The sequence below is a fragment of the Chroicocephalus ridibundus genome, chromosome 1 (genome assembly GCF_963924245.1).
Source record: "Chroicocephalus ridibundus chromosome 1, bChrRid1.1, whole genome shotgun sequence".
Classification (NCBI taxonomy): domain Eukaryota; kingdom Metazoa; phylum Chordata; class Aves; order Charadriiformes; family Laridae; genus Chroicocephalus; species Chroicocephalus ridibundus.
The window spans coordinates 170,316,875-170,339,005 of record NC_086284.1 but is presented as its reverse complement, the minus strand read 5'-3'; the positions used below and the strand labels follow the sequence as shown (position 1 = coordinate 170,339,005).

General features: G+C 39.6%; 1 protein-coding gene across 5 annotated transcripts in view; it reads left to right on the top strand.

Annotated features, from left to right (window-relative positions):
• VEZT (vezatin, adherens junctions transmembrane protein) overlaps positions 1–21,929 on the top strand; it is a 69,469-nt gene extending 47,540 nt beyond the window's left edge. For 3 of the 5 annotated variants that reach the window (XM_063322776.1, XM_063322775.1, XM_063322773.1), the window contains 3 exons: positions 5,034–5,134; positions 6,310–6,517; positions 10,440–21,929. In XM_063322776.1, coding sequence (XP_063178846.1) covers positions 5,034–5,134; positions 6,310–6,517; positions 10,440–11,014 — 884 coding nt within the window. In that variant the 3' untranslated portion in view covers positions 11,015–21,929. Of the gene's footprint in view, positions 1–5,033; positions 5,135–6,309; positions 6,518–9,640; positions 10,419–10,439 lie in introns of those variants that run through there. The other 2 variants (XM_063322778.1, XM_063322777.1) reach the window with 1 other exon arrangement.
• The last annotated feature ends 202 nt before the right edge of the window (positions 21,930–22,131 follow it).

Genomic DNA, 22,131 nt, shown 5'->3' with positions numbered 1-22,131 from the left:
CTTTTTCATTGTGATGACCTTGAAGCTTTTGTTTCAGCAAAGAATGTAAACATGTTAACTGAGTCTGTTAGACATGTGGATTCAGATTGTTACATTTCCAGGTGCAGACTGATAGTGGCTTTTTGCCTTTGACTGGTGAATCACATGTGATGGGGTAGGATTTTCATGAATCATCCCTGAGATTTTCATTTATCTACTGCACAAAAATTACATAGTTAATTGAAATTACAATGGCGTCATGAAACTTTCTTGACAATGACATTTCCTGGAACATTTTAAATTGTAGAAGATGTATTGTGCATATAATACCCACTTACCTGCTCCCTCAGAGCTAATCTTCTGTGTGCTTGAAAGTTATACTGAGCAGCATATCTCAACATTTTGCCTTACGTCCCTCTCCTTAGTGACCTGTACTGCCCATGCTGTTCTCCTTGCGAATCACAACTAGCTAGGAAGTAAATAATGGAACTTAAGCTCTCCTGACATGGTGTGGAACCTGTAATTTCTAATCTTTCTTTTTTCCAGGAGCTTTTTTGCTGTCCTAGGAAGGCACAACCCAGCATCTGAATAATGCTGGTAATGGAGACTGCAGTAGGAAAATTATGACTTGGGGTATCAGCAAGTTATCTACAGAAATCCAGATTTGTAGTAGTGATGTATGGGTGGGATATGCAGTAGATGGATGAATACTGCTGTGGGCCTAGAGGCGTGCAAGCTGACCGTGTTCATTCTTACGTCAGAACTGGGAGCACTGGGAGGCTTAATGCAGGCTCCCTGCAGGTCCAGACATGGTGTAACCAAATTTGTGCGTACTTTGCCTGATAGTCTAGTCTTACAGCTTCCCTCTCAGTGCTGCGTAAAACAACCTATGAGGATATTAGATGTCGTCTTGATACATTTGCACGTGCTAGCCTCTGGTGTTTTGTTGGTGCCCTCCACAACCAGCAGTTCCGCTGATCTTTTTCTACCCCTTTCCTTAAACATTCTTTCTAGACCACAAGCCATAGTATTTTTAGTTATTTTAGTTTTATTTTTACTTTGTGTATAAATTTCACAGCAGGCACTTTTATAATAACTTCAGTACAAAAATAACTTAGTGTGTGATCTAGAAGGGAGAGATTGCGTGGGAAATAAAAAAATCCTTCGCTTTCATTTTTGCCCAGTGACTTTCCTGGAAATGTGCTGGGGTTGAATCTCTATTCTGCAACAAGTTTACTGAATTACCTCACAGAAGCTACTTTTAAATTATGTTAATCATTGAAAACTATTTTTATCTGACTACATTTGAGTTTCCTGATGTATTTCTATTTCAGCTTCTGTGAGTTGACCTTTTCAAGCTGTGCGTGAAATCAAGTATAATTCTTCTGCTGTCTTACTACAAATCTTAACAGCTGGTCTGTTGGTCATGATTATTTGAATTACTTCATTAAATTATCTCTTCTTTTTTCCCCAATGCTTACTGAAAGATCTTTCGGAGAAGATACCTTCCTGCGGAAATAATATAGCAGCTAAGCACATATTTCTTTTGTTTTTATGCACTATTATCCAATCAATCTTTTGACAAGAGCTGTAGCAAGAACCCCATAGTAGTAAACACTGTGTCCAAGTGGATGCCCAGCACCTTTGCTGCAATAGATGTTTAGTTCAACTAACTACTTCAACCAGTACAGCAGTGGGAATACCATTTCCAATGTCAGTTACGGAAACTGTTGAACAGGGATCTGTTTCTGATGGCATAGTCCCAGTTTTGAGAGGAAATATTTCATTGCATAAAAGCTGTATATATTTGTTAAATATTTTTAGCAGCATCTCATAATTGTGCTTAGTATTTAAACAAAATAAGTCTTTGCTTCTTCATCTATAAATACAAAATGTATCCACTACTTAAATTTACTGTTTGCTTAGGTTTTCCCTCTTACCATGTTTATACACTGAGCAAAAACGTATCTATCGCAGGATGGTTTTCTTCCATGAGAAGCAGAAGTCATCTCAGCAGTTGCAGCAGCAAAGGACCCGAGTTGATCCGTAGAGAGGAAGAAACTGGGAACTCATTGGTCTGTTCAGCATCAGAGTGCTGCTGTTGAACCAGGAGTTGGAAGTTTCCAACCACTAAAGAGCTGTGTGAACAGTGGGCTGTCCTGGTTGTGGCATCCTACATAGCTGCCTGTCACTTATTTTTAGAGCAGTTTTGCATATCTTTAATTATTTTCTGAATAAACAGTTGAGCCTTCTTCAACAAGCACTGCATGCTTCTTGCCCTAAATCATTCTGTGTCAAAGCAAACTTCTTACAGCTACATTAAATAGTTCATTGTGTCAAACTCTGTCAAAGCGAAGCCTTGAAGTCTAACTGATTGAACATCCATACCCCCCCATCAGCCTGTCATGGGTGGTGACACTAGCATATCTTGTAGTATGGGGTTACTTTAGGGAATGCCGTTTGGCTTCTTTGTTTACAGGACTCGGTGTATTTCTAGAACCAGTGCCATTAGACACTCATCCTGTCGGATACGGAACTGAGCCTGAGAGAAGCGGGGCTTTAGCACCTTGAGGGGAATTTACCTCTACTTGAATTCATTAGGCAATGAATAGACTTACCTATCATTGATCTACACGTAGATCTTTGCTACTTTCAGCCATCTTCTCTTTATTCACCTTTTTTTATCACTGATAAAAATGATTTACCACGTAAGGCCTCAACAATTCAAGCATGTAGTAATCTGCTGCTAATATTACAGAACGGAATACCCTTTATGGCTAGTTACAGTGTTGTTTTAATGATCTTTGAAACAATATCCCTCAAACTGTTTAAATTCCATCCTTTTTCCTTTTGAACTGTCTCTGTCTTTGAAAATATATACAACTTTTTTAGATATTTATAAGAGCAAAGCTGTGGTACTCTGCTGCAAGCTCCTGGGTCCTGCAGTCCTTTGGTCCACTGCAGCAGCAGTTTTAGTTAAACACTGTGAATTCATGTTCTTGAGGCATATTCTTAGCAATGGGATCATCCCGTATAGGTGACAAACAGAGCAATCTGTACATATTAGAGCAGCTGCTTTACTCTTCAGCTTTTAATTGGTAACTTACATATACTCTTCCAAATTTGTCGTCATACCTTCAGGAGCGTATTTCTATTGTTGCTGTCATTATTGTTATTAAAATGTTTTTATTACAAGGCAGAGTTATGCAATGGACAAGGGGGCTGGATATTTATAAAATAAATATGTCAATTTTGCACTTCAAATTTCACTACGTGCTTCACCTTTCTTTTAAACTTTGCATTTAGATAGTTCTGGAATGTTAAATCTTTAGCTCAGCCCAGACAACTAGGGAATTACATGCTTTCCTTGTTTGCAAAAGCAGGTAACTGAGCACCACTCAAATTATCATTAATATGCCTACTTTCAGAATACCATCCCTAAGTGTTCAATGTATAGATTATAAATTGAAAATAGGGACAGGTGGGGCTTGGCAAGGTCATCTAGCCCATTTCTCTCTCAAGGGTGAATTAGTGTCTGTGAGTAAATGTTGTTTACCTGTTCCTAAAAATCTCTCTTTAGAGACATTTTACAGTATTTCCAGGCATCTGTTCCAGCACTTAACTCCATTAACAGTAGAAAGTTATTACTGAATATAAATATCTCTTGCTGCAATTTAAAAGCGGTACTTTTGACCCACCCACAATGGAAATCCATTTCCTCTTTATAGCTCTTACATTTCTGAAGGCAGTTAATATGTTTCTTGCTATCTTCTCTACATGACTCTGTATCCTTCACCTCTGCCCTGACGACTATACTTTATTTAGTCCTCTGATCATTTCCACTGTTTTCCTCCAGACTCCCTCTAGTTTGTCCACAGTATTATTGAACGAAGGAGCCCCAGACTGGGCACGGAGCCCCAGACTGGGCACTATGTTCCATCCACAGACTGGTCAGTGCCAGAGCAGAAATGTAATTTCATGTGTCTAACAGTCAGTGCCGTTGTTCATATGTGCTAGTATGTAGTTTGGCTTTTTGCTTGTGGCAGGGTATAGTTGACTGCTAGGCTTCTCACGTCTTTTTCTCAGTGGTGCTGCTCAGTCAGTTGTCATATATTTGTGCATTTGACTATTTCAAAGCACAAAAATTTGCAGCCACTGTCACCAAACTGCTGTATCTGAAATCCACTTCTTCCTGGGCTGCATTTCTAATTTTCGGATATTATTTTTGATTCTAATTGTGTCCTTCAGTATCCTTGGGGATTATCCCAATGTCAGAAGATTTAATAAGCTGAAACACTTTCCTTTCACCCATTGGAATTATTAAAGAGTATTGGACTAGAGACAAATCCTCACTCAATATATTGTTCCTGTCTGAAAATGGTGACTACGCTCTGATTATCCAAGAGAATGTTCTATGCACCTAATAGCAACTTCTCTTGGACGATGCATTTTGCTTATGAGTATGTCATGACACAATGTCCAAAGCCATACTGAAAACAAAACGCAGGTTGTCTTTGCCTTCTTTCTATTCATAAGACCTGATACTGCATTGGAAAATGAAATTGGAGAGATCTGACATCTGTCCTCAACAAACCCACAGTGGCTGTCACTGATCTCCTTGCTACCTTCCAAATAGCTTCCTGCAAATTTTGCTTGATTATTTCTTCCAGTATTTTCCAATGATTTGAAGCTGATTTGCCTATCATTTTACTGTTTTACTTCTCTTTTTAAATTTGGGCACCAAGTCTCTTTTCTGGTTTTACTGATTTTTCTTGCCATCTGCAGGTTTTCAGTCTATAAAAATTTTGAGATTTGTTAATTGAAGTATTTGAAGATATGTTTCATCAGATCCAGCTTATATCAAAACAGCTAATTTAAGTGCTCTCTAAAACAGTGTTTCAATGTACTCTTAACCAACCTTCTCACCATTCTTTTTCATGTGTGCCAATCCTGCCTAATGAAAATGCCTGGCCCCTGCCGGAGTGAGTCAAAAACATCATGCAACACTCAGTCTTTTTCTTTTTTTTAATCCCTTTTCTTCTTTCCCCCTAAAGGCAAACTTGAAGTTTCCTGTGACAGCCTACAGCGTACTGCAGTACCTTTAACACAGCCTGCTGTATACATAGAAAACAAAGATCCAATCCCTGAAGAGCAGGTAAAAAGAAAATAGGACCATTTAAAATAATAGTTGGGGCTTCTTTGCTGTATCCTTTTTCAGTTGCTTGTGCAGTGATCTTCTTGTCTTGCCAAGACAGCTCAAGTAGGGAGCCAGTGCCATTTCATAGTTGGACTTACAGAAAAAATTATGTATGTTCCTTTTGCTGTTCCATGGGGAGGTACTGCCTGTCCTGGAAAAAAAAAGCACTAGCATTCACTTCTTCTTATATATATCAGTAGAAATAAGTGACAAAAGGAGAGCAGCAACACAAGTCAGAATAATACAGAAAAAAAAAAAAAAAGTGGGTCGCTAAAAGGCTGTATATAAAACAGAGTCCTACTTGCATATCGTTAGATGAACTGACACAGCCGCAAAAGGAACAAGCTCCAGAACAAACCAGGTTGTCTTCAGTTTGAGTAATCTCTGCATTTTTGGGTACCTAAAATAGACTGTGACACTGAACAGTGTTGTGTTGTTTGGGGACTCGTGTGTGATTGTTGGGCCCTCTTGGAGAGACGCTGGCCTCCTCCATCCCAGAACTGAGCGGCAGATGCACTCTGAAAGCAGATTGAACACCCATGCTCTGCTCTGTCCCTCCACTGCCTTCTCCCAAGCCTACCCCACATGTATTCTCTCTAGATTTTTTTCCATCTCAAAGCGCTGGGACTATATAACTTTACTGGCTGTCTTTATAATATAAATGGAACTTGTTTTTTCATGCTTGTAAGCCAATATAGTTAAAATTGGAGTAGGAGTTTGCTGCTCTCAACATCCTCTTAATAAGGATTTACATAAGTTAAATTAGGAAGATGCCTGACTGAGGAAGAATTGCTTACGGTGTAAATTTGAAAAAAAAAAAAAAAAAAAGAAACCTACATCAGCGTTGCTTATTTCCACCGTAATTATGGGCAAAAGGACTCCCATTTTCAAGGTATGTCACTTGATCATACGTATGTATGAAAGTAAATGTTCCCTTTCAATGAGTGGAATTTCTCTGAAATAATACAAATATAACTAAGAGCAGTGTCAGATCCACTGGCTCTGCCCAAACAGGGCTCCATCCTTTTCCTGTGGTTGGCTCGTGTTGAGGTCACTTGATCATGCATCAGGTTGTAAGACAGGGTCTACACTGACAGTGAAGATCAACTTTTTTTTTTTCTTTCTTTCTTTAGGAATTGGAAGCATATGTTGATTATTCAGATACGGAGAATGAATACAAAAGGGAAGACTTTTACTGCTTTTCCCAGGAAGAGAGAGAGAGACAAGAACGAGAGAGACAGGAATCTAAGAGGGTGTTACAAGAATTGAAATCTGTACTGGGATTTAAAGCTTCAGAAATAGAAAGACAGAAATGGAAACAGCTGCTATTCAGCGACCATGGTAAGCATTGCTTTTGAAAATTAATTCCTTTAGGGTAGGTGTCTGTTTGCCATCAACTTCTGACTATGTTAGAATTTGGACAGGGCTTAGCTATAGTAGTGCCTTTGACAGAGCTGTGTGGCCTTGGTTTGCCATTCCATCACTTTATATTACTTGTAGCAATCGTTTTACTATGTATTGAAAAGAACTCATAGAAATGGGAATTTGGCCCTGAACACAATATTGAGCTAAAATTTTAAACACACAAAATATTAAGACAGCATAAAGAGAACTGTCAGGCTATAAACCTGGCAGACTGAACTGACTTTGTTTCATGGCTTTCCAGTAAATATGAATTTTAAACAGGGTGCATAAATAAATTACTTTTCAGAATTTATCGAAACCATCAGAAATTATTCCACTCTTACAAAAATACATAGGTTAAAGGGAAGAGCTAGACTTTGAAATATTAAAGGCTCATAAAAGAGTAAGACTGACTTTTGTTTCCATGAGATAGTGAGTATACAGAATACGTTTTAAAAAAAAAAAAAAAAAAAGAAGAAAAGTACTAACAAGAAGAGTTCTTCCAAACTAGCCTTTACTAACTCTGAGGACTGCTGGGTAGCTCCATCCACTTGCACTTGAAGGCAGGAATATGAAAATTTCTCTTGCCTCAACAAGAAAAGTCTGTCTCTGTTCCAGCAATAAGACTGGATACAACTTCATTCTTTTCACCATGTGACAGTAGTTTGTCTTTTCCTTTTTCCTTTCTTTTTCCCATTTTCATTCCTTCCTCTTAAAAACAGGTTAGAAAAAGCCCTCTAAAAATTTAATGTTCTAAGTTATGAAAAACAACCCTCAAGTCTGGCAGCATATCCAAGGATTCTGCTTCTGCCAGTGTCTACCAGAAAAAAAGACCATGGATTTCGTCTTTCAATGATTAAGTGGGAACACACAGTAACAGACCATACCTATTTATGAGACTGTTTCTTTTGACATCAAACCCACAAAAACATCTGTTCTTCCCAACTTTCTTCTTTATGTCCATTTAGCTACAACTACGGTGAAAGAAATTGGTACTTGGTCATTGGTACTGACTTCTCTTCTAGATGAGTTAAAACAAAGACATCAGATTGCATCAGAGTCCGTTCATGAGTAGGATCTGTTAGATGCGACACCACACAACTCTTCACGTAAATCTCTTCCAGGTCTTCCTTTTGTCTCTGTTGAAGGGAGAAGGAAGGAATCCTACTTCCAGTTCAAGTCTTGACAGATCTAGTGACTGCTGCAGAAAGAGTTCTTGTCAGGAGCGCTTGCATAGGATATTTCCTTATCTAGGTTAACTGCTGATACCTGCCCACATCAGTAAATCCTCAGGCCATTTGTGGCTGTAGCTGGAAAGAGTCAGCTGATTTCTGTAGCCTTCAGTAACTGTCCACCTGAAAGCCTTTGTGGCTCATGTTGGTTCCTTTCCTTTTCATGTATAGATATTACATTGTTTTAGGATTAGAGATTCAGTGGTGGGGAGGTAGGAAAGTGTGATTTCCCCCAGCTGCCTAGGACTAATCATTGATTACTTCCATCCTGTATAAAAACGGAAAACATGAGGGTGGTTCATGAAAGTAATTTATATTGTCTCCTTTGGCTCAGAGACTGCGTGTGTCTAATCTGAAAGACTGATATGGACAACAGACGTAATGTCTTCTACTGGTTTTTAAGGAATTTCTTCATTATTTCTTCAAAAGAAACACAAGACAATTAAATATGACATAATGGACCCTCGCGTATTATGGCTGCACACTTTAATTTATCCACGTGCACAAGTCATTCCTTAAAGAAGCATTTTTGTGAGCTGTGCTTTCCACATTTGTGGCTTGCTTTATCTTGAAGATTTAAACCCAGAAAGGTTCACATTCTGGTCTTCATTGACCCAAGCCAATGGATGGCCCTGATATCACGCTTTTCCATAGCCCTCTTAAGTCTTGCTTTTACAGTACGATTGTATTCTAGAAATCCTGTGTTCTCCTAACTTGTGATTATTGTGAAAAAAGATCCTGAAATATTCAAAGGCTTTAATCTGTTAGTCAAGGCACCCAGCAAGCCATTCTGATTTGTTTGGGTTTTTGGTTCGTTGAAGGAGGGGCTGGTGAGGGTTTCCACATAAAAGAGGTCAGCTCCAAACAAATTGATATGTCTAAAGAACACAGCATGAAGTCAACTGGAGATGACAGGTTGGGTTCCAGAAGAAAAACATCCTCTTAGCAGAGCAACAGACCAAAGCAAATTTGGCCAGGCCCTGTGCCATGGTACTACTGCTAACACTCTGGGCAGTAGGTAATTTATGGGAGTGTAGGTGACCTTATATTTTTGGTCCTTTGGCATCCTGTTGAGCCAATAAAATGGAAGTGTTTTTGAAGAGGTCTGTGAAGTTCTTAGTGGCTTCATTTTCATTTGTCAAACATTGTAAAACAGCTTTCTTCTGGTCCAAAATCACTTCTAGCCTTTCCCCTAACCTCTCCCCCCCACAATGGTTCATTCTGTCAGTGGTTGCGTTGTACCCAGCTGTTTCCCCTTCTCCCACCTTGTCCATAACACTTCTTATACAGATGTTTCTCAGTTTTGGAAAGCTACATTGTGAGAATTGATGAATTCCACCCTGATTATTAACTAATCAACTCAGCAAATTGGCCAGCTACCAATCTGAAGTATCTATTCGTTTTTTGAAACATTTTGGCTTTGGGAGTATTCTTTGGAGGAAGTAGGGAATAAGTTTCCTCCTATATGATAAGATTACTGTGCATATTCCTGCCTCTTCAAGTAAATGGGCAGAAATAAGCAGCAGCATGTTTTATACAAGATGGGGAAAGAACTACCCCATTAACAATTGAGATGAGTCTAGTGCAGTGCTCCTTCGGTATATAAGGTTTTAAAATAAACAATGCAATGCAAATTCAAAGCCATAGTCTTTCACGGTGCTAATGACAGTGATTATCAATGTGACAACCATAATGACATGCCTGCCTGTGGCTAGCTAAAGTAAATATTACTGAAAAAGGATGCAATGGAAAAATCCTAATACCGTAAATTTTGTTTCCCGTGAAAAGTCTGTATATTTCCCAGAGTTATTTTCATCTCTGCTTACAGGGGTAAAGTCAGAATGGAATTAGAAAGGGAAATGCCACTTGGGAATCTGCTGTTGCCGCTCTCATTTATGTTCGTGCTGCTACTCTAATGGAGCTACTGCAGTTTAGGGAATCTGTTACTTGGAAGTGGACATTATATCGTTTTCTTAAAAAGAAAGACGTCTGTTCTTCAAGAAGTGATTGTACCGAGTTATACTAACCCTTAACACTGGGAGGAGAGACTTCCTGGCAAGCATCCCGTTGCTGGCAATGGGACTCGCTGCTGCTACTAACTTCAAGAGAGGCTAAATTAAACCACACTTTATTTGTGAGGACACCTTACCTGACTGTATGAATACGTGTTGTATTTATATGTTGTGATGTATGAGATCAGATACTGCCTATAAGGACTTTTTCATGTAACAGCTCTCTTTCTTGGATTAGGTAAACTGTTGATTAAAACGAAGACAGTTCAACTCTGTATACAGTGCAGTAGTTTTACTTGTTTTTTACTTTAACCTTGAATGCATCGTTTGTGTTTGATGTTGGTATTAAACATCACCAATTTTGTGCTGTCTCAACGTCACAGATTTTAAGGAGTACTTACAACAAGTAGCTGTCACATTTCACTTCAGCTTTGTGATGAGAAAACACGCTTTTATTTTAAGTTTTGCTTGATTGTGTTTTTTGTTTCTGTTGTTTTGGGGTTTTCTTTAAGCTATTTTGACCCTTTACAGTCTTGCATCTTTTCAGACACAAATAAATTATTTACCTATAGCAGCTTGCTTTTAGTTATCTTTTTTTTTTTTCCCCTTTTTAAGCTGCAGTGAAACCCTTGTCTCCTGTAGAACCACTGAAGCTACTAAATAATTTGGAATCACATATGAATTCAGATACAGAAAAGCAGGACTGCAGCCAAAGTTGTGATAAATCGGAAGAAAAAGACTCTAATCCAAAAGTGAATGCTGCTGATAAAAGCAGGACAGAATATTTGTATGAAGATCCTGAGATGGAGAAAAACAAAGACAGTACTACTGATGAAGGTATTTCTACAGGGGCTGAAGAAAGAATGTGTTATCAGCACAAAGGGGAAGTTGAAGAACTCAAGCCAAGCAATATGGATGGAGTAGAGGTTTCACAGTCTCCCTTACGTTCAAAAATCAAGCATAGGCTGGCCCAGCTCCGCATATCAACAGATTTAAACTTCACATCTGGTCTGGCTGCACAAGTTGCTGCCAGGTCTTTCACTTTTACTACAATGCAAGAAGAGACTTTCGGAGATGAGGAGGAGGTGGAGGAGGAGGAGGAGGAGGAAGAGAAGGCAGAGGAGCATGAAGACCTTGTGGAGGACTGTGAGAATGAAGGTAGAGGCTCTGAAAGCGAAGGAAAAGCATAAGTCTGAGCTGAACTTTGTTAAACCAAACAGCAGGCAATTTGATGGAAAAAACTAAGGTGGGGGTTTGAAAGTGAAAATACTGGATGGGAAAAAAGGACACCTAAATATAATATATCTTGTTCCCTAAGTTTGATACACTAAATAGGACTTCTAAGTATATTGAAAATTTGCAGGTAAGAGAAGTTTAGGCTGCATCCAAGAAATAGTTGGCCGTTGCCTTTTTAAGATCCTAGTGGTGGGTTTTTGGAATTTACCTTTGTGTTTTCTGTTTTATTTATTTATATTATAATGTATTGTGGTGGGTTTTTTTCTAAAAAGAAGGAAAAACAATGTCTTGAATTACAACAGACTCCATTTTTTTGCTCTCTGATTCTGTTACGGTGTCAATGTTTGTTCCAACAGAAAAGCCAGGACGTTTCTTTTGGAAGAACCTGAACTGTTCCCTGCAATCTTCCCCCACCACTTTCCTTTCACTTCTTGTCTCTGCAGTGTGTTGGCTAAGCCACCGTAGGCATTTGTGATTCCATGGCTAGTGATGTGGCTCCCAACTAAAATGTAGAATTTTAAATAAAAAGTTGAAAGAGCTAGTATTTGATGTGTCCTGGGGTATGGGGCTGAAATAGTATAAAGTTAGTCAAGCTTCATATTAAGGTTTATTTAGAATTTTATGAAGGGTTAATAAATGATTCCTAGATGTTGCAATTCATGTTAGAGAAATGTGTAGTATATGTTAGGGAGGGTTATAAGCACATCAGTAGAAAGTGCTATAGACAGCTAGAAGCGATCTGTTGGATTGATAATAGATGGGAAGCAAATACCTATTTATTAAAACAGCTATTAATTATTTGTTAACCTTTTGTAAATTGAACCTTAATATAATGTTTGATTTGATGTAATGATTGTACATTTTTGGTTATGTCCTAAAGTAATTTTCTTAAAGCAAAATTACCTGAGTGCTTATCATAACAGCATACTGTATTTTGTTTAAACAGCATACTTGCTTCTCCCTAATGTTCTTTCGTTTTTCCTTAGATCACAACTATAACCTGTGTGATTAAGAATCCATGAGAGAACAAGAATTGTGTATTTTCTAAGGTGTATCTTGTAACTTAGTTGACAGCAGGGTCTGGATGTGTGGCAGGGGTTATCCAGGTTGTTTTTTACTCTGTGGTGGTGTTACGAGGAGCAGCAAACTGATGCTCGACTCACAGAGGATCTGGTTAAGGTTTCACTGCCTTCTCTTCCTTTTGCCCTCAGACACAAAATGGAGCAAAGGTCTCATGCCTCTGATGGCGAGACACCTCTTTGTATGGAATACTCTACTGGGACCTCGATAAACTTCCAGTCACGAAACACCTCACCAGTTACTTAGGGTATTTTTTTGTCTCTTGCTGATTCTGTAGAATAAAGGGTATGTTAGATTCAAGTAGTTTGGAGCAGTATCTTTTCTAGGATGCTGTCATGGGAAGTGGGGAAGATAATGAAGGTCAGCAGGTTAGGGCGGAACTCTTGACCATAAGTGCAGAAAACAAGTGCTTTCTTTCAACCTCCCTCCCTTCTACTACTGATTTTGTATGAACGCTGCTAAATTTGTGGATTTTTTTCACAGACCATAAAGAGGTAAATATCAATTGATAGAGAGGGGAGTATGTGACTTACTCTGTTCTTTCACAATACAATGGCTGTCTTCTCCCTCACATGCAGATTTTGGGAAGGGAATGTTTTGCCATCATTCATTAACCAGTAACACTGTGTTCTGTGCCCTTAATTTCGTGTAAATGACTGTAAGCTGAATGGATGATGTCTTGGGGAACTTGTAAAAGGAAAGAAAGATGCTTTTCATACTGTATTCAGAAGCGAAGCCTCCTCTTAGTGGTAGAGTATATTCTTCTGTAACTTTTAATGGTTAGTCTAAGATGATGAAACTTTGTTTTACTCTGTGATAAGCAATTATTTTTTTTTATTTAGAATAACTGCTTTGGATAAATTGTGTTTGAAGCATTGTCCATGCCTCTGAAAAAGAAGTCTTCCTCATCCTTGACTTGAGATCCTTGAGTTCACGAAGTGCCCAGATAATTTTTGTTCCTAGCTAATTGTTCTGACTTCCTAAATGTATGTTCCATTAATATTTTTCCATGAACTCATCCACCAGCATCTCATGATCTGATGTTGTGTATCCCAGAAATGATACTCCTGAACTCTTCCCACGGGATCCAGATCATAATTTACAATGTGTATGGCTATGATACCAATCTGGAAAAATGATCATATTTAGGATATGAATTATCACTGTTCTCACAGTTTTGGATGAAGTCAGTAGTAGCCTGAGTGCTTGGCATTGCTACTAAAATAGGTTTCATATCTCACATTTATAAAAGTTGCTAGCTCTTTATTCCTTTGCTGCAGTCCTTAGCAAAAGACCTGGAGAATCTACTTTGGTGGCTCACTTGGGACCTAGTTTTATAATACGCTGGTCTTGGTGATGAAACTGGCCTAAGAAACTCCATCCATCGTTCATTGTTCATTTTCACCCATCAGTTGAGTCAACACAGGTTTTTGTGGCCATGTTATAAACCAGCTCATGAGCCCACTTGGGTCAAAAATCCACCCTTTTTAGGGGTTACTTATAGTATCATAGAATGGTTTGGATTAGAAGGGACCTTAAAGATCATCTAGTTCCAACCCCCCTGCCATGGGCAGGGACATCTCCCACTAGACCAGGCTGCTCAAAGCCCCATCCAGCCTGGCCTTGAACACTTCCAGGGATGGGGCATCCACAACTTCTCTGGGCAACCTGTGCCAGTGTCTCATCACCCTTGCAGTAAAGAATTTCTTCCTAATATCTAATCTAAATCTCCCCTCTTTCAGTTTAAAACCATTACCCCTCATCCCATCGCTCCACTCCCTGATAAGAGTTCCTCCCCATCTCTCCTGTAGGCCCCCTTTAAGTGCTGGAAGGCTGCTATAAGCTCTCCCTGGAGCCTTCTCTTCTCCAGGCTAAATGCAGTTTACAGCATTTACCTGCAAACAGCTGTATCAGCACATACTGTGTTACTGGCGCGAGACTCAGGATTGCTCGCGTTTACTTTATTGGCAAAGGTGGTGTAGTGTGAAATTACAGTCTTGACATTAGACATGGGTATGATCAAAGGATGACTTTTTGGAGCAAGTTCTGATCCTACTTTGAATGAACAGATTTTCTATAAGCAATTTAACTGATTTCCATGGTCTGTCTTAATGCAGTCTTAGAAGCTGCCCATATGAACACCTGGGCTCACTTGCTTTCTCTGCCTCTCCTCACATCTATATATAACAGCCATCAGGTCATTTATTTTGATTCATTTAATGTTCTCCCTCCAGAAAAATACGGCTAGTGGTATACAGCACACAAAGCATGGCTTCCCTTGATTTGATAACCAGGTTCCATCTACATGTAAATAGTCGCTTATAATCCAGATTTTGTCATAATTATGTCATTTGAAAGATATATGATAAGAAGATTACTTGTCTCTTTTTCTAAGTGTATGTCTTCATGACAGAAATGAAACAGTGGTGTAATTGAAGCAAATTTTGAGAATTACAGATGGTAGAGAACCTTTCAAATGTGCCTGTGTCAACTATAAGCAAGACTTGCAAATGCGAAGGCTTCTGCTATCGGTTGCAGTAATGAGACGGTTTTACTCCTGACAGAGGATTACTAGACATCACTGAATCTTGCACTCGGTTAGCTAAATACAAGATGAAATCTGGTGGCCAGTTTTACTGAGGTTTCAGACTTTGTCCTGAGGACACCTGTCTGCGTGACCTGACTGTTTGTGTACAGGATTGGAAATCTTATGTGTATCTGAAGTGCAGAATTTGCAACTGTCTTATTAATTTCTTTGCTAGTAAAAAACCATCTGAATAGTGGACTGTGTAGAGTTGTTGGCCTACACTGAACTTTGTAATCTATCTCTTTTTTTCATTTTTTGCCTTATTTTTAACAGAAACAGGGGGTCAAGTATACTAAACTGCCCTTGTTCTTTAAAGTATTTAGTGAAGGGCTGCTGTTGCTCTGCAAGTAGCTTGTTCCCAGGGCTAATTACTCTTTAGAATTAACAGGTTTTCATACTGTCTTATCTGAAAAAGCAGGCAGAGTGTGAGAAAGGCACTCGGTCAGTGTAAAGGGTCAGGCTGCTCTGGCATCTTGTCTGTGACAGGGACTAACAGCAGATGCTGAGGGAAGAGAATGAGAAAAGGGAGGTGTAGTGATGTTTCCCCAGGCTGCGCCTCAACAATTTGTGGCTCAAGGGCTGCTTGAGCCAGTGGTGGTGGCTGTCAGCTCAACAGGTCCCAATGGAATTCTCTTCCATAAATTTGTTCAGTCTCATGTTTGGTCAATTATTACTAGTCCCGATGCCAGTATGCACTCATCTTTATTATAGTCTTTTACAAACTAGAGGATTTCTCAAGAATGTTTTTTAATTTTCTTTTTTTAAACTGAGCAAGCCCACTTCTCTCGGCCCTTCCACAGAAGTCATGTTTTCCACCTTTTGGTTGCTTTCCTCAGAAATCTGTCCAGTTTTGGAAGTGTAGTGACCAAAGTGTGGTACGGTACTCCAGACGTAACCTCAGCAGTGCTGAGGCTGGAGTAATAATCACCTCCCATAAAACACTGAACCATTCAAATATATTTGAGTCCATATAGGAAGAAAATCTTTTCAGATCTTTTACCTCTAGCTATTAGGATGACGAATTAAAATATTTGGTCTAGTGGAGGAGAAATATTTATCCACTGTCAGCAGGATTTGGCTGGATGATGTTTTTCTTTGCTAACAAAACAAAAAGTTGTTATATCAAAATGATCTTCCAACAGCTGCTACCTGGTCTAACACAAACTAAAGCAGCCAAGCAACACTTGTTTAAATTTCAGCCTGAGTTTTCAGAGCTGTTTGGATCTCTGATGAATAAGCATTTATCACAAAATATATTATCACACAAGAATATGGATATACGGATATCAGAGACCAAACTGAAGGCTTCTGTGGCTAATTTTTAAAATGCTTGGAGGTGTGCTTAGTTCATATTCCCATGATATTTAATTCCCTTGTGTATATGTTTTTATTTTACCACCTTGAATTTTAAATGCCAAAAAATACACTTTGATTTATTTGACTTGGAAATTTGTGTAGTAATCAGATAAGTGGTAGTAGTTCTGTAACTGTGATAATAAGACATGGTCATAGGTAAGGGTAAAATCTACCTACTGTGAACTTTGCTTTGTAGATGGATACAGCAATATAATTTGAGCTACAGATCAGCACGTAACTGTTCTTGATATTCTGCCTCACCTTTCACACTGCCATCTCTTAAGTTATTGGCAGGTTTGTCAGAATAAAATTTGACCCAACAACTTGAATGCTCTGTTAGCCCATTTTACACTTTCTGAATTGAACACAGGATCCTGAAGAAGTGACTGTAATTTAGTAGATGAGGAAAAAGGGTTTGTTCCTCTGTTACAAAGTGGCTTATTTTAAAAGGGTTGAATAGGACCAAAACTTGAATACTTTCACATGATCAGCATATTTTTGACCTTTATACCTTCTCAGCTTTAAATCTTAAAAGGCCTCACGGACAGTTTGCTTTAGGGAATGCAGTTCTACAGCAGCTTAAACCAATCCAGGTCCAGGCTGCCGTGGCCCTGCCGTGGCCATGCAGTCTCAGTCCCTCCTTTAGGCTGGCTTTTGTAACCACGCAGTGATTTAGGATGGGAATCTGGCTGGAAATGCACCGCTGCTTTAACTTTCAGCTGGCTCCCTCAACTCATTCATCGTGTGGTTGAAAGAGCAGTAGTAGCATCTCAGGGGAGCAGGAGGGAGTACATGGCCGGGTGATGAGGAGGAATGCCATAGCTCAAGTTTAAATCAGTTTGAATTAATGTTTATGTGCTGTGAGTTGGCATCATTAGTGTCTGTACTGAAGTGAGATAAACTCGACTCTATATGTCGCTTCCTTCATCTCTGTATTTTCTGTTGATTGAGGATGATGCCACTCAGTATTTTCCTCACTCATTTTGAGACCTCCTTTTTTTTTGTTCTTCAGGCCTAGGCTGCCCAAGACCCGTTGTGTCTGACTCCATAGAATCTGTTAGAGCTGTTTATTATGCTGCCAGTACAACTGAAATTATCATGCATGTCTTTTTCCTGCTTACTGTTTTCACCTTTCTGATCCCTGTGACACCCACGGTCCTCTCCTTTTACCACCACTCTTAAGAGTTTCAGATTTTAAAATAATACATAAATTCTTTTTGTCTGTATTTGTAACACAGCTTGATTCTTCTGTGTCTCCAGCATCTGAACGACTTGATCTCGAAATGTATACTGACTGTCCCAGTTGACTTGAGGACTGACACAGAAGGTAGACACCATAATAGGGAGTACTACAGTCAAAACAGAAATAATAATGTATGGCAGCCCCAATTTATAGCCCCCTGTTGGTGTATATTGGCTTTTATAAGTAATTTTGGCTTAGTGAAAAACACCAGTTGTGTTTTAGAAATAACTGCAATTCTAGTACAAGGTCCCAAAATAAGTGTCATTAGTTGGCTTGATTTGTACTCAGTCTTAATATTTAAAGACTGCTTCCTGTCCTCCAGCTACATGGATGAGAAAATAATCTCAAATTGCCAAATAGAGAGTGACCAATGCTTTCCATTACTTTGTGCTATTAAAAAGAGGTCCATTGCTAAATAAACAAAAGGAGAAAAGTCAGCGCTTAATATCTTCAGTAGTCATTACTAACAGAGAATCATGCATTTTATCTCAATAGAAGCACCATAAATGAGGACTGTTTATAATGTTTGATATCTGTGTTTCTAAAATAATAATAAAAGGCTTTAAATGTATTATGGGATAAAAGCCAGAATTCTATGAATTATCCTCCAGATCTTTCATCCAAAGCCACAGCTGGTCACATTTAAACAAGTTCACGCTGTCTGTTCCTGAACTGCTCAGTATGACATTGTACTCCAAGTTTTTAATGTCCTTGCGTGAGTGTTCATGAACAGTCTGCATGCACCTGTGTGCCCGAGCTCTGCAGAGCCTGTAGAGATCATGGAACAGTGCTGAGTGAAACCTATACAGGAGCAGGATGCCTCAGAAGGATTTTTGGGTTTATTGCCTCTGTCTTCCTCTGTTGCAGCACCCACGCTATATGCAGTCCCACTCATAAACGTTTTTCCTTCTCAGCTTTCCTCTTCGTAGACCATACAAACCAATGGTGGAGGTTTTTTTTGTTTGTTTGTTTCTCACCTGGGTTACTATCCTATAATGCACCAGGTAATATATTTCCAATAGAAGCTTAAATGTTAGTGGCCATACTGCAAAACACGGGGCCTGGGCACACAGGGGCTGGAGAAGCTCTTCTGGTTTGACCACTTCTGGGAAGGGTTGCACTGAGGTGATGGACTATGGTGGTGCCATGCTAGGCTCAATGACTCTGCAGGGATCTTTCAAAGCTCCAGTTTTTGCTAGGTCTGTTCTTTCCTCTGGTGGCATCTCTCTTTCCTCTTAGTAGTCTTCAGCTCTTCTCCGGCATTCTTTTGCCAACCCTTTAAGAACTTGGCCTTTTTCCCCTTTGTTTCTGAACCCATTGTCTATGTTTTAGGAAACGGCAGGCTAGAGGCAACCCACACTAAGGCACTTCTGCTTGTTCCCAGTCAAAAACTCGTAAACAAGAGGATTCTTAGGGCTGGTAACTTGCCTGTCCTGACTTTCCTTCCAGGGAGCTTTGACCTCCATTTCAACCTGGCCCTCCTGTTCCTTCCTGGACTTCAGAGCATTCGCTTCCAGAGGGCTCCCTCCTTAATGATCATAAGATGGCAATGTCTCCCCAGCAAGACTGATCCTTGAACACACATTCTTCATTACGTGAGCTTTACTTGTTCTTTCCAACAGGAGCGTGGCACAGTTATGGCTGAGTCTGCATTCCCCTAAATAACCTTGTGTCTTCCTGCAGCAGGGGCTGAAGACACGCTTTCCAGCTGCTGTGCCACTGTGCTTTGGCTCCACAGCTGCCTAGCCTTGAGCTCTGGAAGCTCTGGGATCTAGCAGTTGTGCTTAAACCTTGCCCACTTTCAAAGAGCATGTGTTTTCGGAACACAGTTACTACTAAATCTCCCCTGCATTGAGCCGTTTTGAATTTTTATTGAGTGGCATTAATGGATTGTTTCTTAACTTAATTTGAGGGGTTCGTGTGAGTTTTATATATACACACACACACTTCATATTGTACATGTGTGTTGCCAGGTATCACATTGAAAAGCTTGTCTAGCAAACAGGTATTCTTCTCATATATCAAACTTTCCAGTTACTTACTCAGAAGGTAAAGAAAAACTCGATTCTTGCTATCTAATGGCAGTTCTGTTCTACCAAGCGGGCTGTGTGGAGGTATTTAAAATGCACGCGGATTTTACACCCTTTATTAGAAAAGCTATTTAACCTTGTTTTCTCTAATCAAGGCTTTGCACCCGAGCTGCTGTGAGTGCCTGTATGCCCATCTGCCCTGTCTTAAACACGTAAACAAATACATGTTCCTCAACATTTCCTGCCTGCTAAGTCTTATCGTTTCCCAAAACAAGCCCTAAGGGCAGCATAGATTGCCAAGGAAACCACAGGGACGGGAAAGCAAAGAACCTGGATAAGCTGCTGTTTAATTGGTTAATAAATGAGGGCTAAAATATAAGAGGAAACGTTTAAAAGAACAAACTGCAGGAAGAGTCTTCTGGCAGGGCTACAGAGGGAAATCACGTGTGATACGCTCTGAAAAAATCCTCTGTTTTATCTACATTTTTGTTTCCACAGAAAGACTCAGTCCTGCTGTATCAAGCTGTATGTAAATCAATCTCTGTATCTCTTCCTTTAAGCTCTGTACGATGTCAGTCTCTTTCCTTCGACTGCACCGAAACCCCATGTGGTTTGGCTCCACTGGGAGCCTCTTCTGCACCTTCCCTGCCAGTTGCTGACACTGCTTTAAGCACAGTTGATGAGATCGACCTCAAGCAGGTTTAGATCAGCAAGTCTTTAAATCAGGTGTGAAGCCAGGTGACTGCTCATTTTAAGGCTCCAAGATCTAAAGTTCTAGGTTGGATGTAGGCAGTAGCAGGAAGACATTCCTCGGTTCTGCCCTTTCCTTGTGATAGGATTTCTTGCATGTGGTATTTTCCCAAACACTTTTATTTCTCTTTTTCTTACTTTACTGCTTTACCTCATTCCTTTTTCCCATGGATATGAATCAGGACCGAAAGTCTTTTTTACATGTTTGATGATGTGCATCACCAGGATCATTTTTAAGCCATTTTTTAAAAATTTTGGCTGGGTTTCCCCAGCTTCAGAAGTAGTTTTCTCAATTGTGATGGTAATCCCTTTCAAAGCCTTCTTGGTTGCTATTGTTTCTTCAGCACCTGTTGTAAAATTCTGCCTCACTACTGCATGTGTCTCTTTTTGTCCTTATCCTGTATCCCTAAGAGCTGCTTAGGTGGCGTGGATGTGGCTTATCCATCCTTCAATTAGTAATGATTGAATGGAATAGGGAATGCATTTATAGGGATGCATAAATGCTGTATCAGCAGTTTGTTTGATCTTTTATATGGAAGTTTATTTATAATTCCTCTTTCATCCTGAAAATGAAATTAATTTTAAGCAATCCTGGCAATAGTTTGTTTCTGCAGTGTATTTTGCTGGCTCCTTAGTACGAGCACTTTAGTAATGAACACTAGTTACTCTTGTATAAATAAGTGATGACTGAAGCAAGAATGTTTTTCTGTGTCTTGTGCTTCCAGTTGCGCCTTCCTATTACCTTTCAGAGAACTGTATGCTGTGCAACCATGTGGCAACTATTACGAGAATCCCTTTTATCATCACATAAATGGCTAGGTACGTTGGGCTTTAGGAAGAGAATAATGTGACCAGTTGAGGAGACTGGTCGCAGGTAGATCTTTAACCCAGAAACTGGGCTTAGGTGCTCCACAGGAGATGTCTTCTACTTGTCTAGCTGTATGACTGCTGAGAAACAGACTTTCTCTGTACACTTCGAAAGTGCCAAAATAGTGGCAACAGTACAGACTGGCTCCTTTTATCTGAAGCTTTGTGGCTCCCTCATAATGCTTAGACTTTATTATCAGAGCAAAGGCTGTGCTCTGCTGATGTTAGGAGCTGTGGCTGACGCGTACCTCTTTCCCTGTATTGGTTTTAAGGTTAACAGCTGTTGACCGCTCTTCTTGCTTAGGTATGACTCACTCTCACCTAATTCATATCCCCAGGAAGGAAAGCTTGGAGATGACTAGGGAAGAAGGGAAATAATTTGATTTTGAAGGGCAAGGGGAAGCTTGGCGAGGCAGGAGTATTTATTCTTATGCATTGAATCTTGCTGCCTAATCAGTGCATAATTTGCTGTGCAGTACATAAGGTCTTGCTTATTCTTTGCTGTTTCCAGGTTTGTTTGTTTGTTTTCATATGGAATACTGAACTGATCCAATTGCTGCTCTTAGAAGGAGAAACCTGTCTACCAAGAGGGGTCTGTAATGTTTTCCTTCACTCGGAGATTTTTTGAATGCTAAATTGCCTGTGTGTATTCTTCATAATGTACCATATGCAAATATTCTTCAGGAATTGATACTACCACTTCAGACAGTCAGTATTTTCTATGTAAGAACTGTACGTTTCCTATACTGCCAAGAATGTATATATATCTACGAAGACTTAAGATTGTATCTTTTTGAGCAAGCCTCTTTCTTCAACCATCTGAAACTTTCTTCCTGTTTCTCAAGTTCTCTGCTGATTTATTAGACACTTGTGTTACTTATTGTGTACTTTTTGTATCAGCTGTATTGCTGTATTTCTCCTTTCTCTCATTAAAACCTGTTCTTCTCATCCTTCTACTGTGCTGCTTCATATTGGAAATACTCACACCGTATCAGGTAACCTAGTGTAGCGGGTCTGGCTGAGATGGAGCCAGGCCAGTCCTAAAAAGCCAGCCATTCAGACTTTCATTGTATGGTTGCACTGATCCCAACATGTAATCAGTTTTACTGCTACTGCTAGTCTACTGTATGAAGCTTCCCTAGGGTTATTTTGCATCAT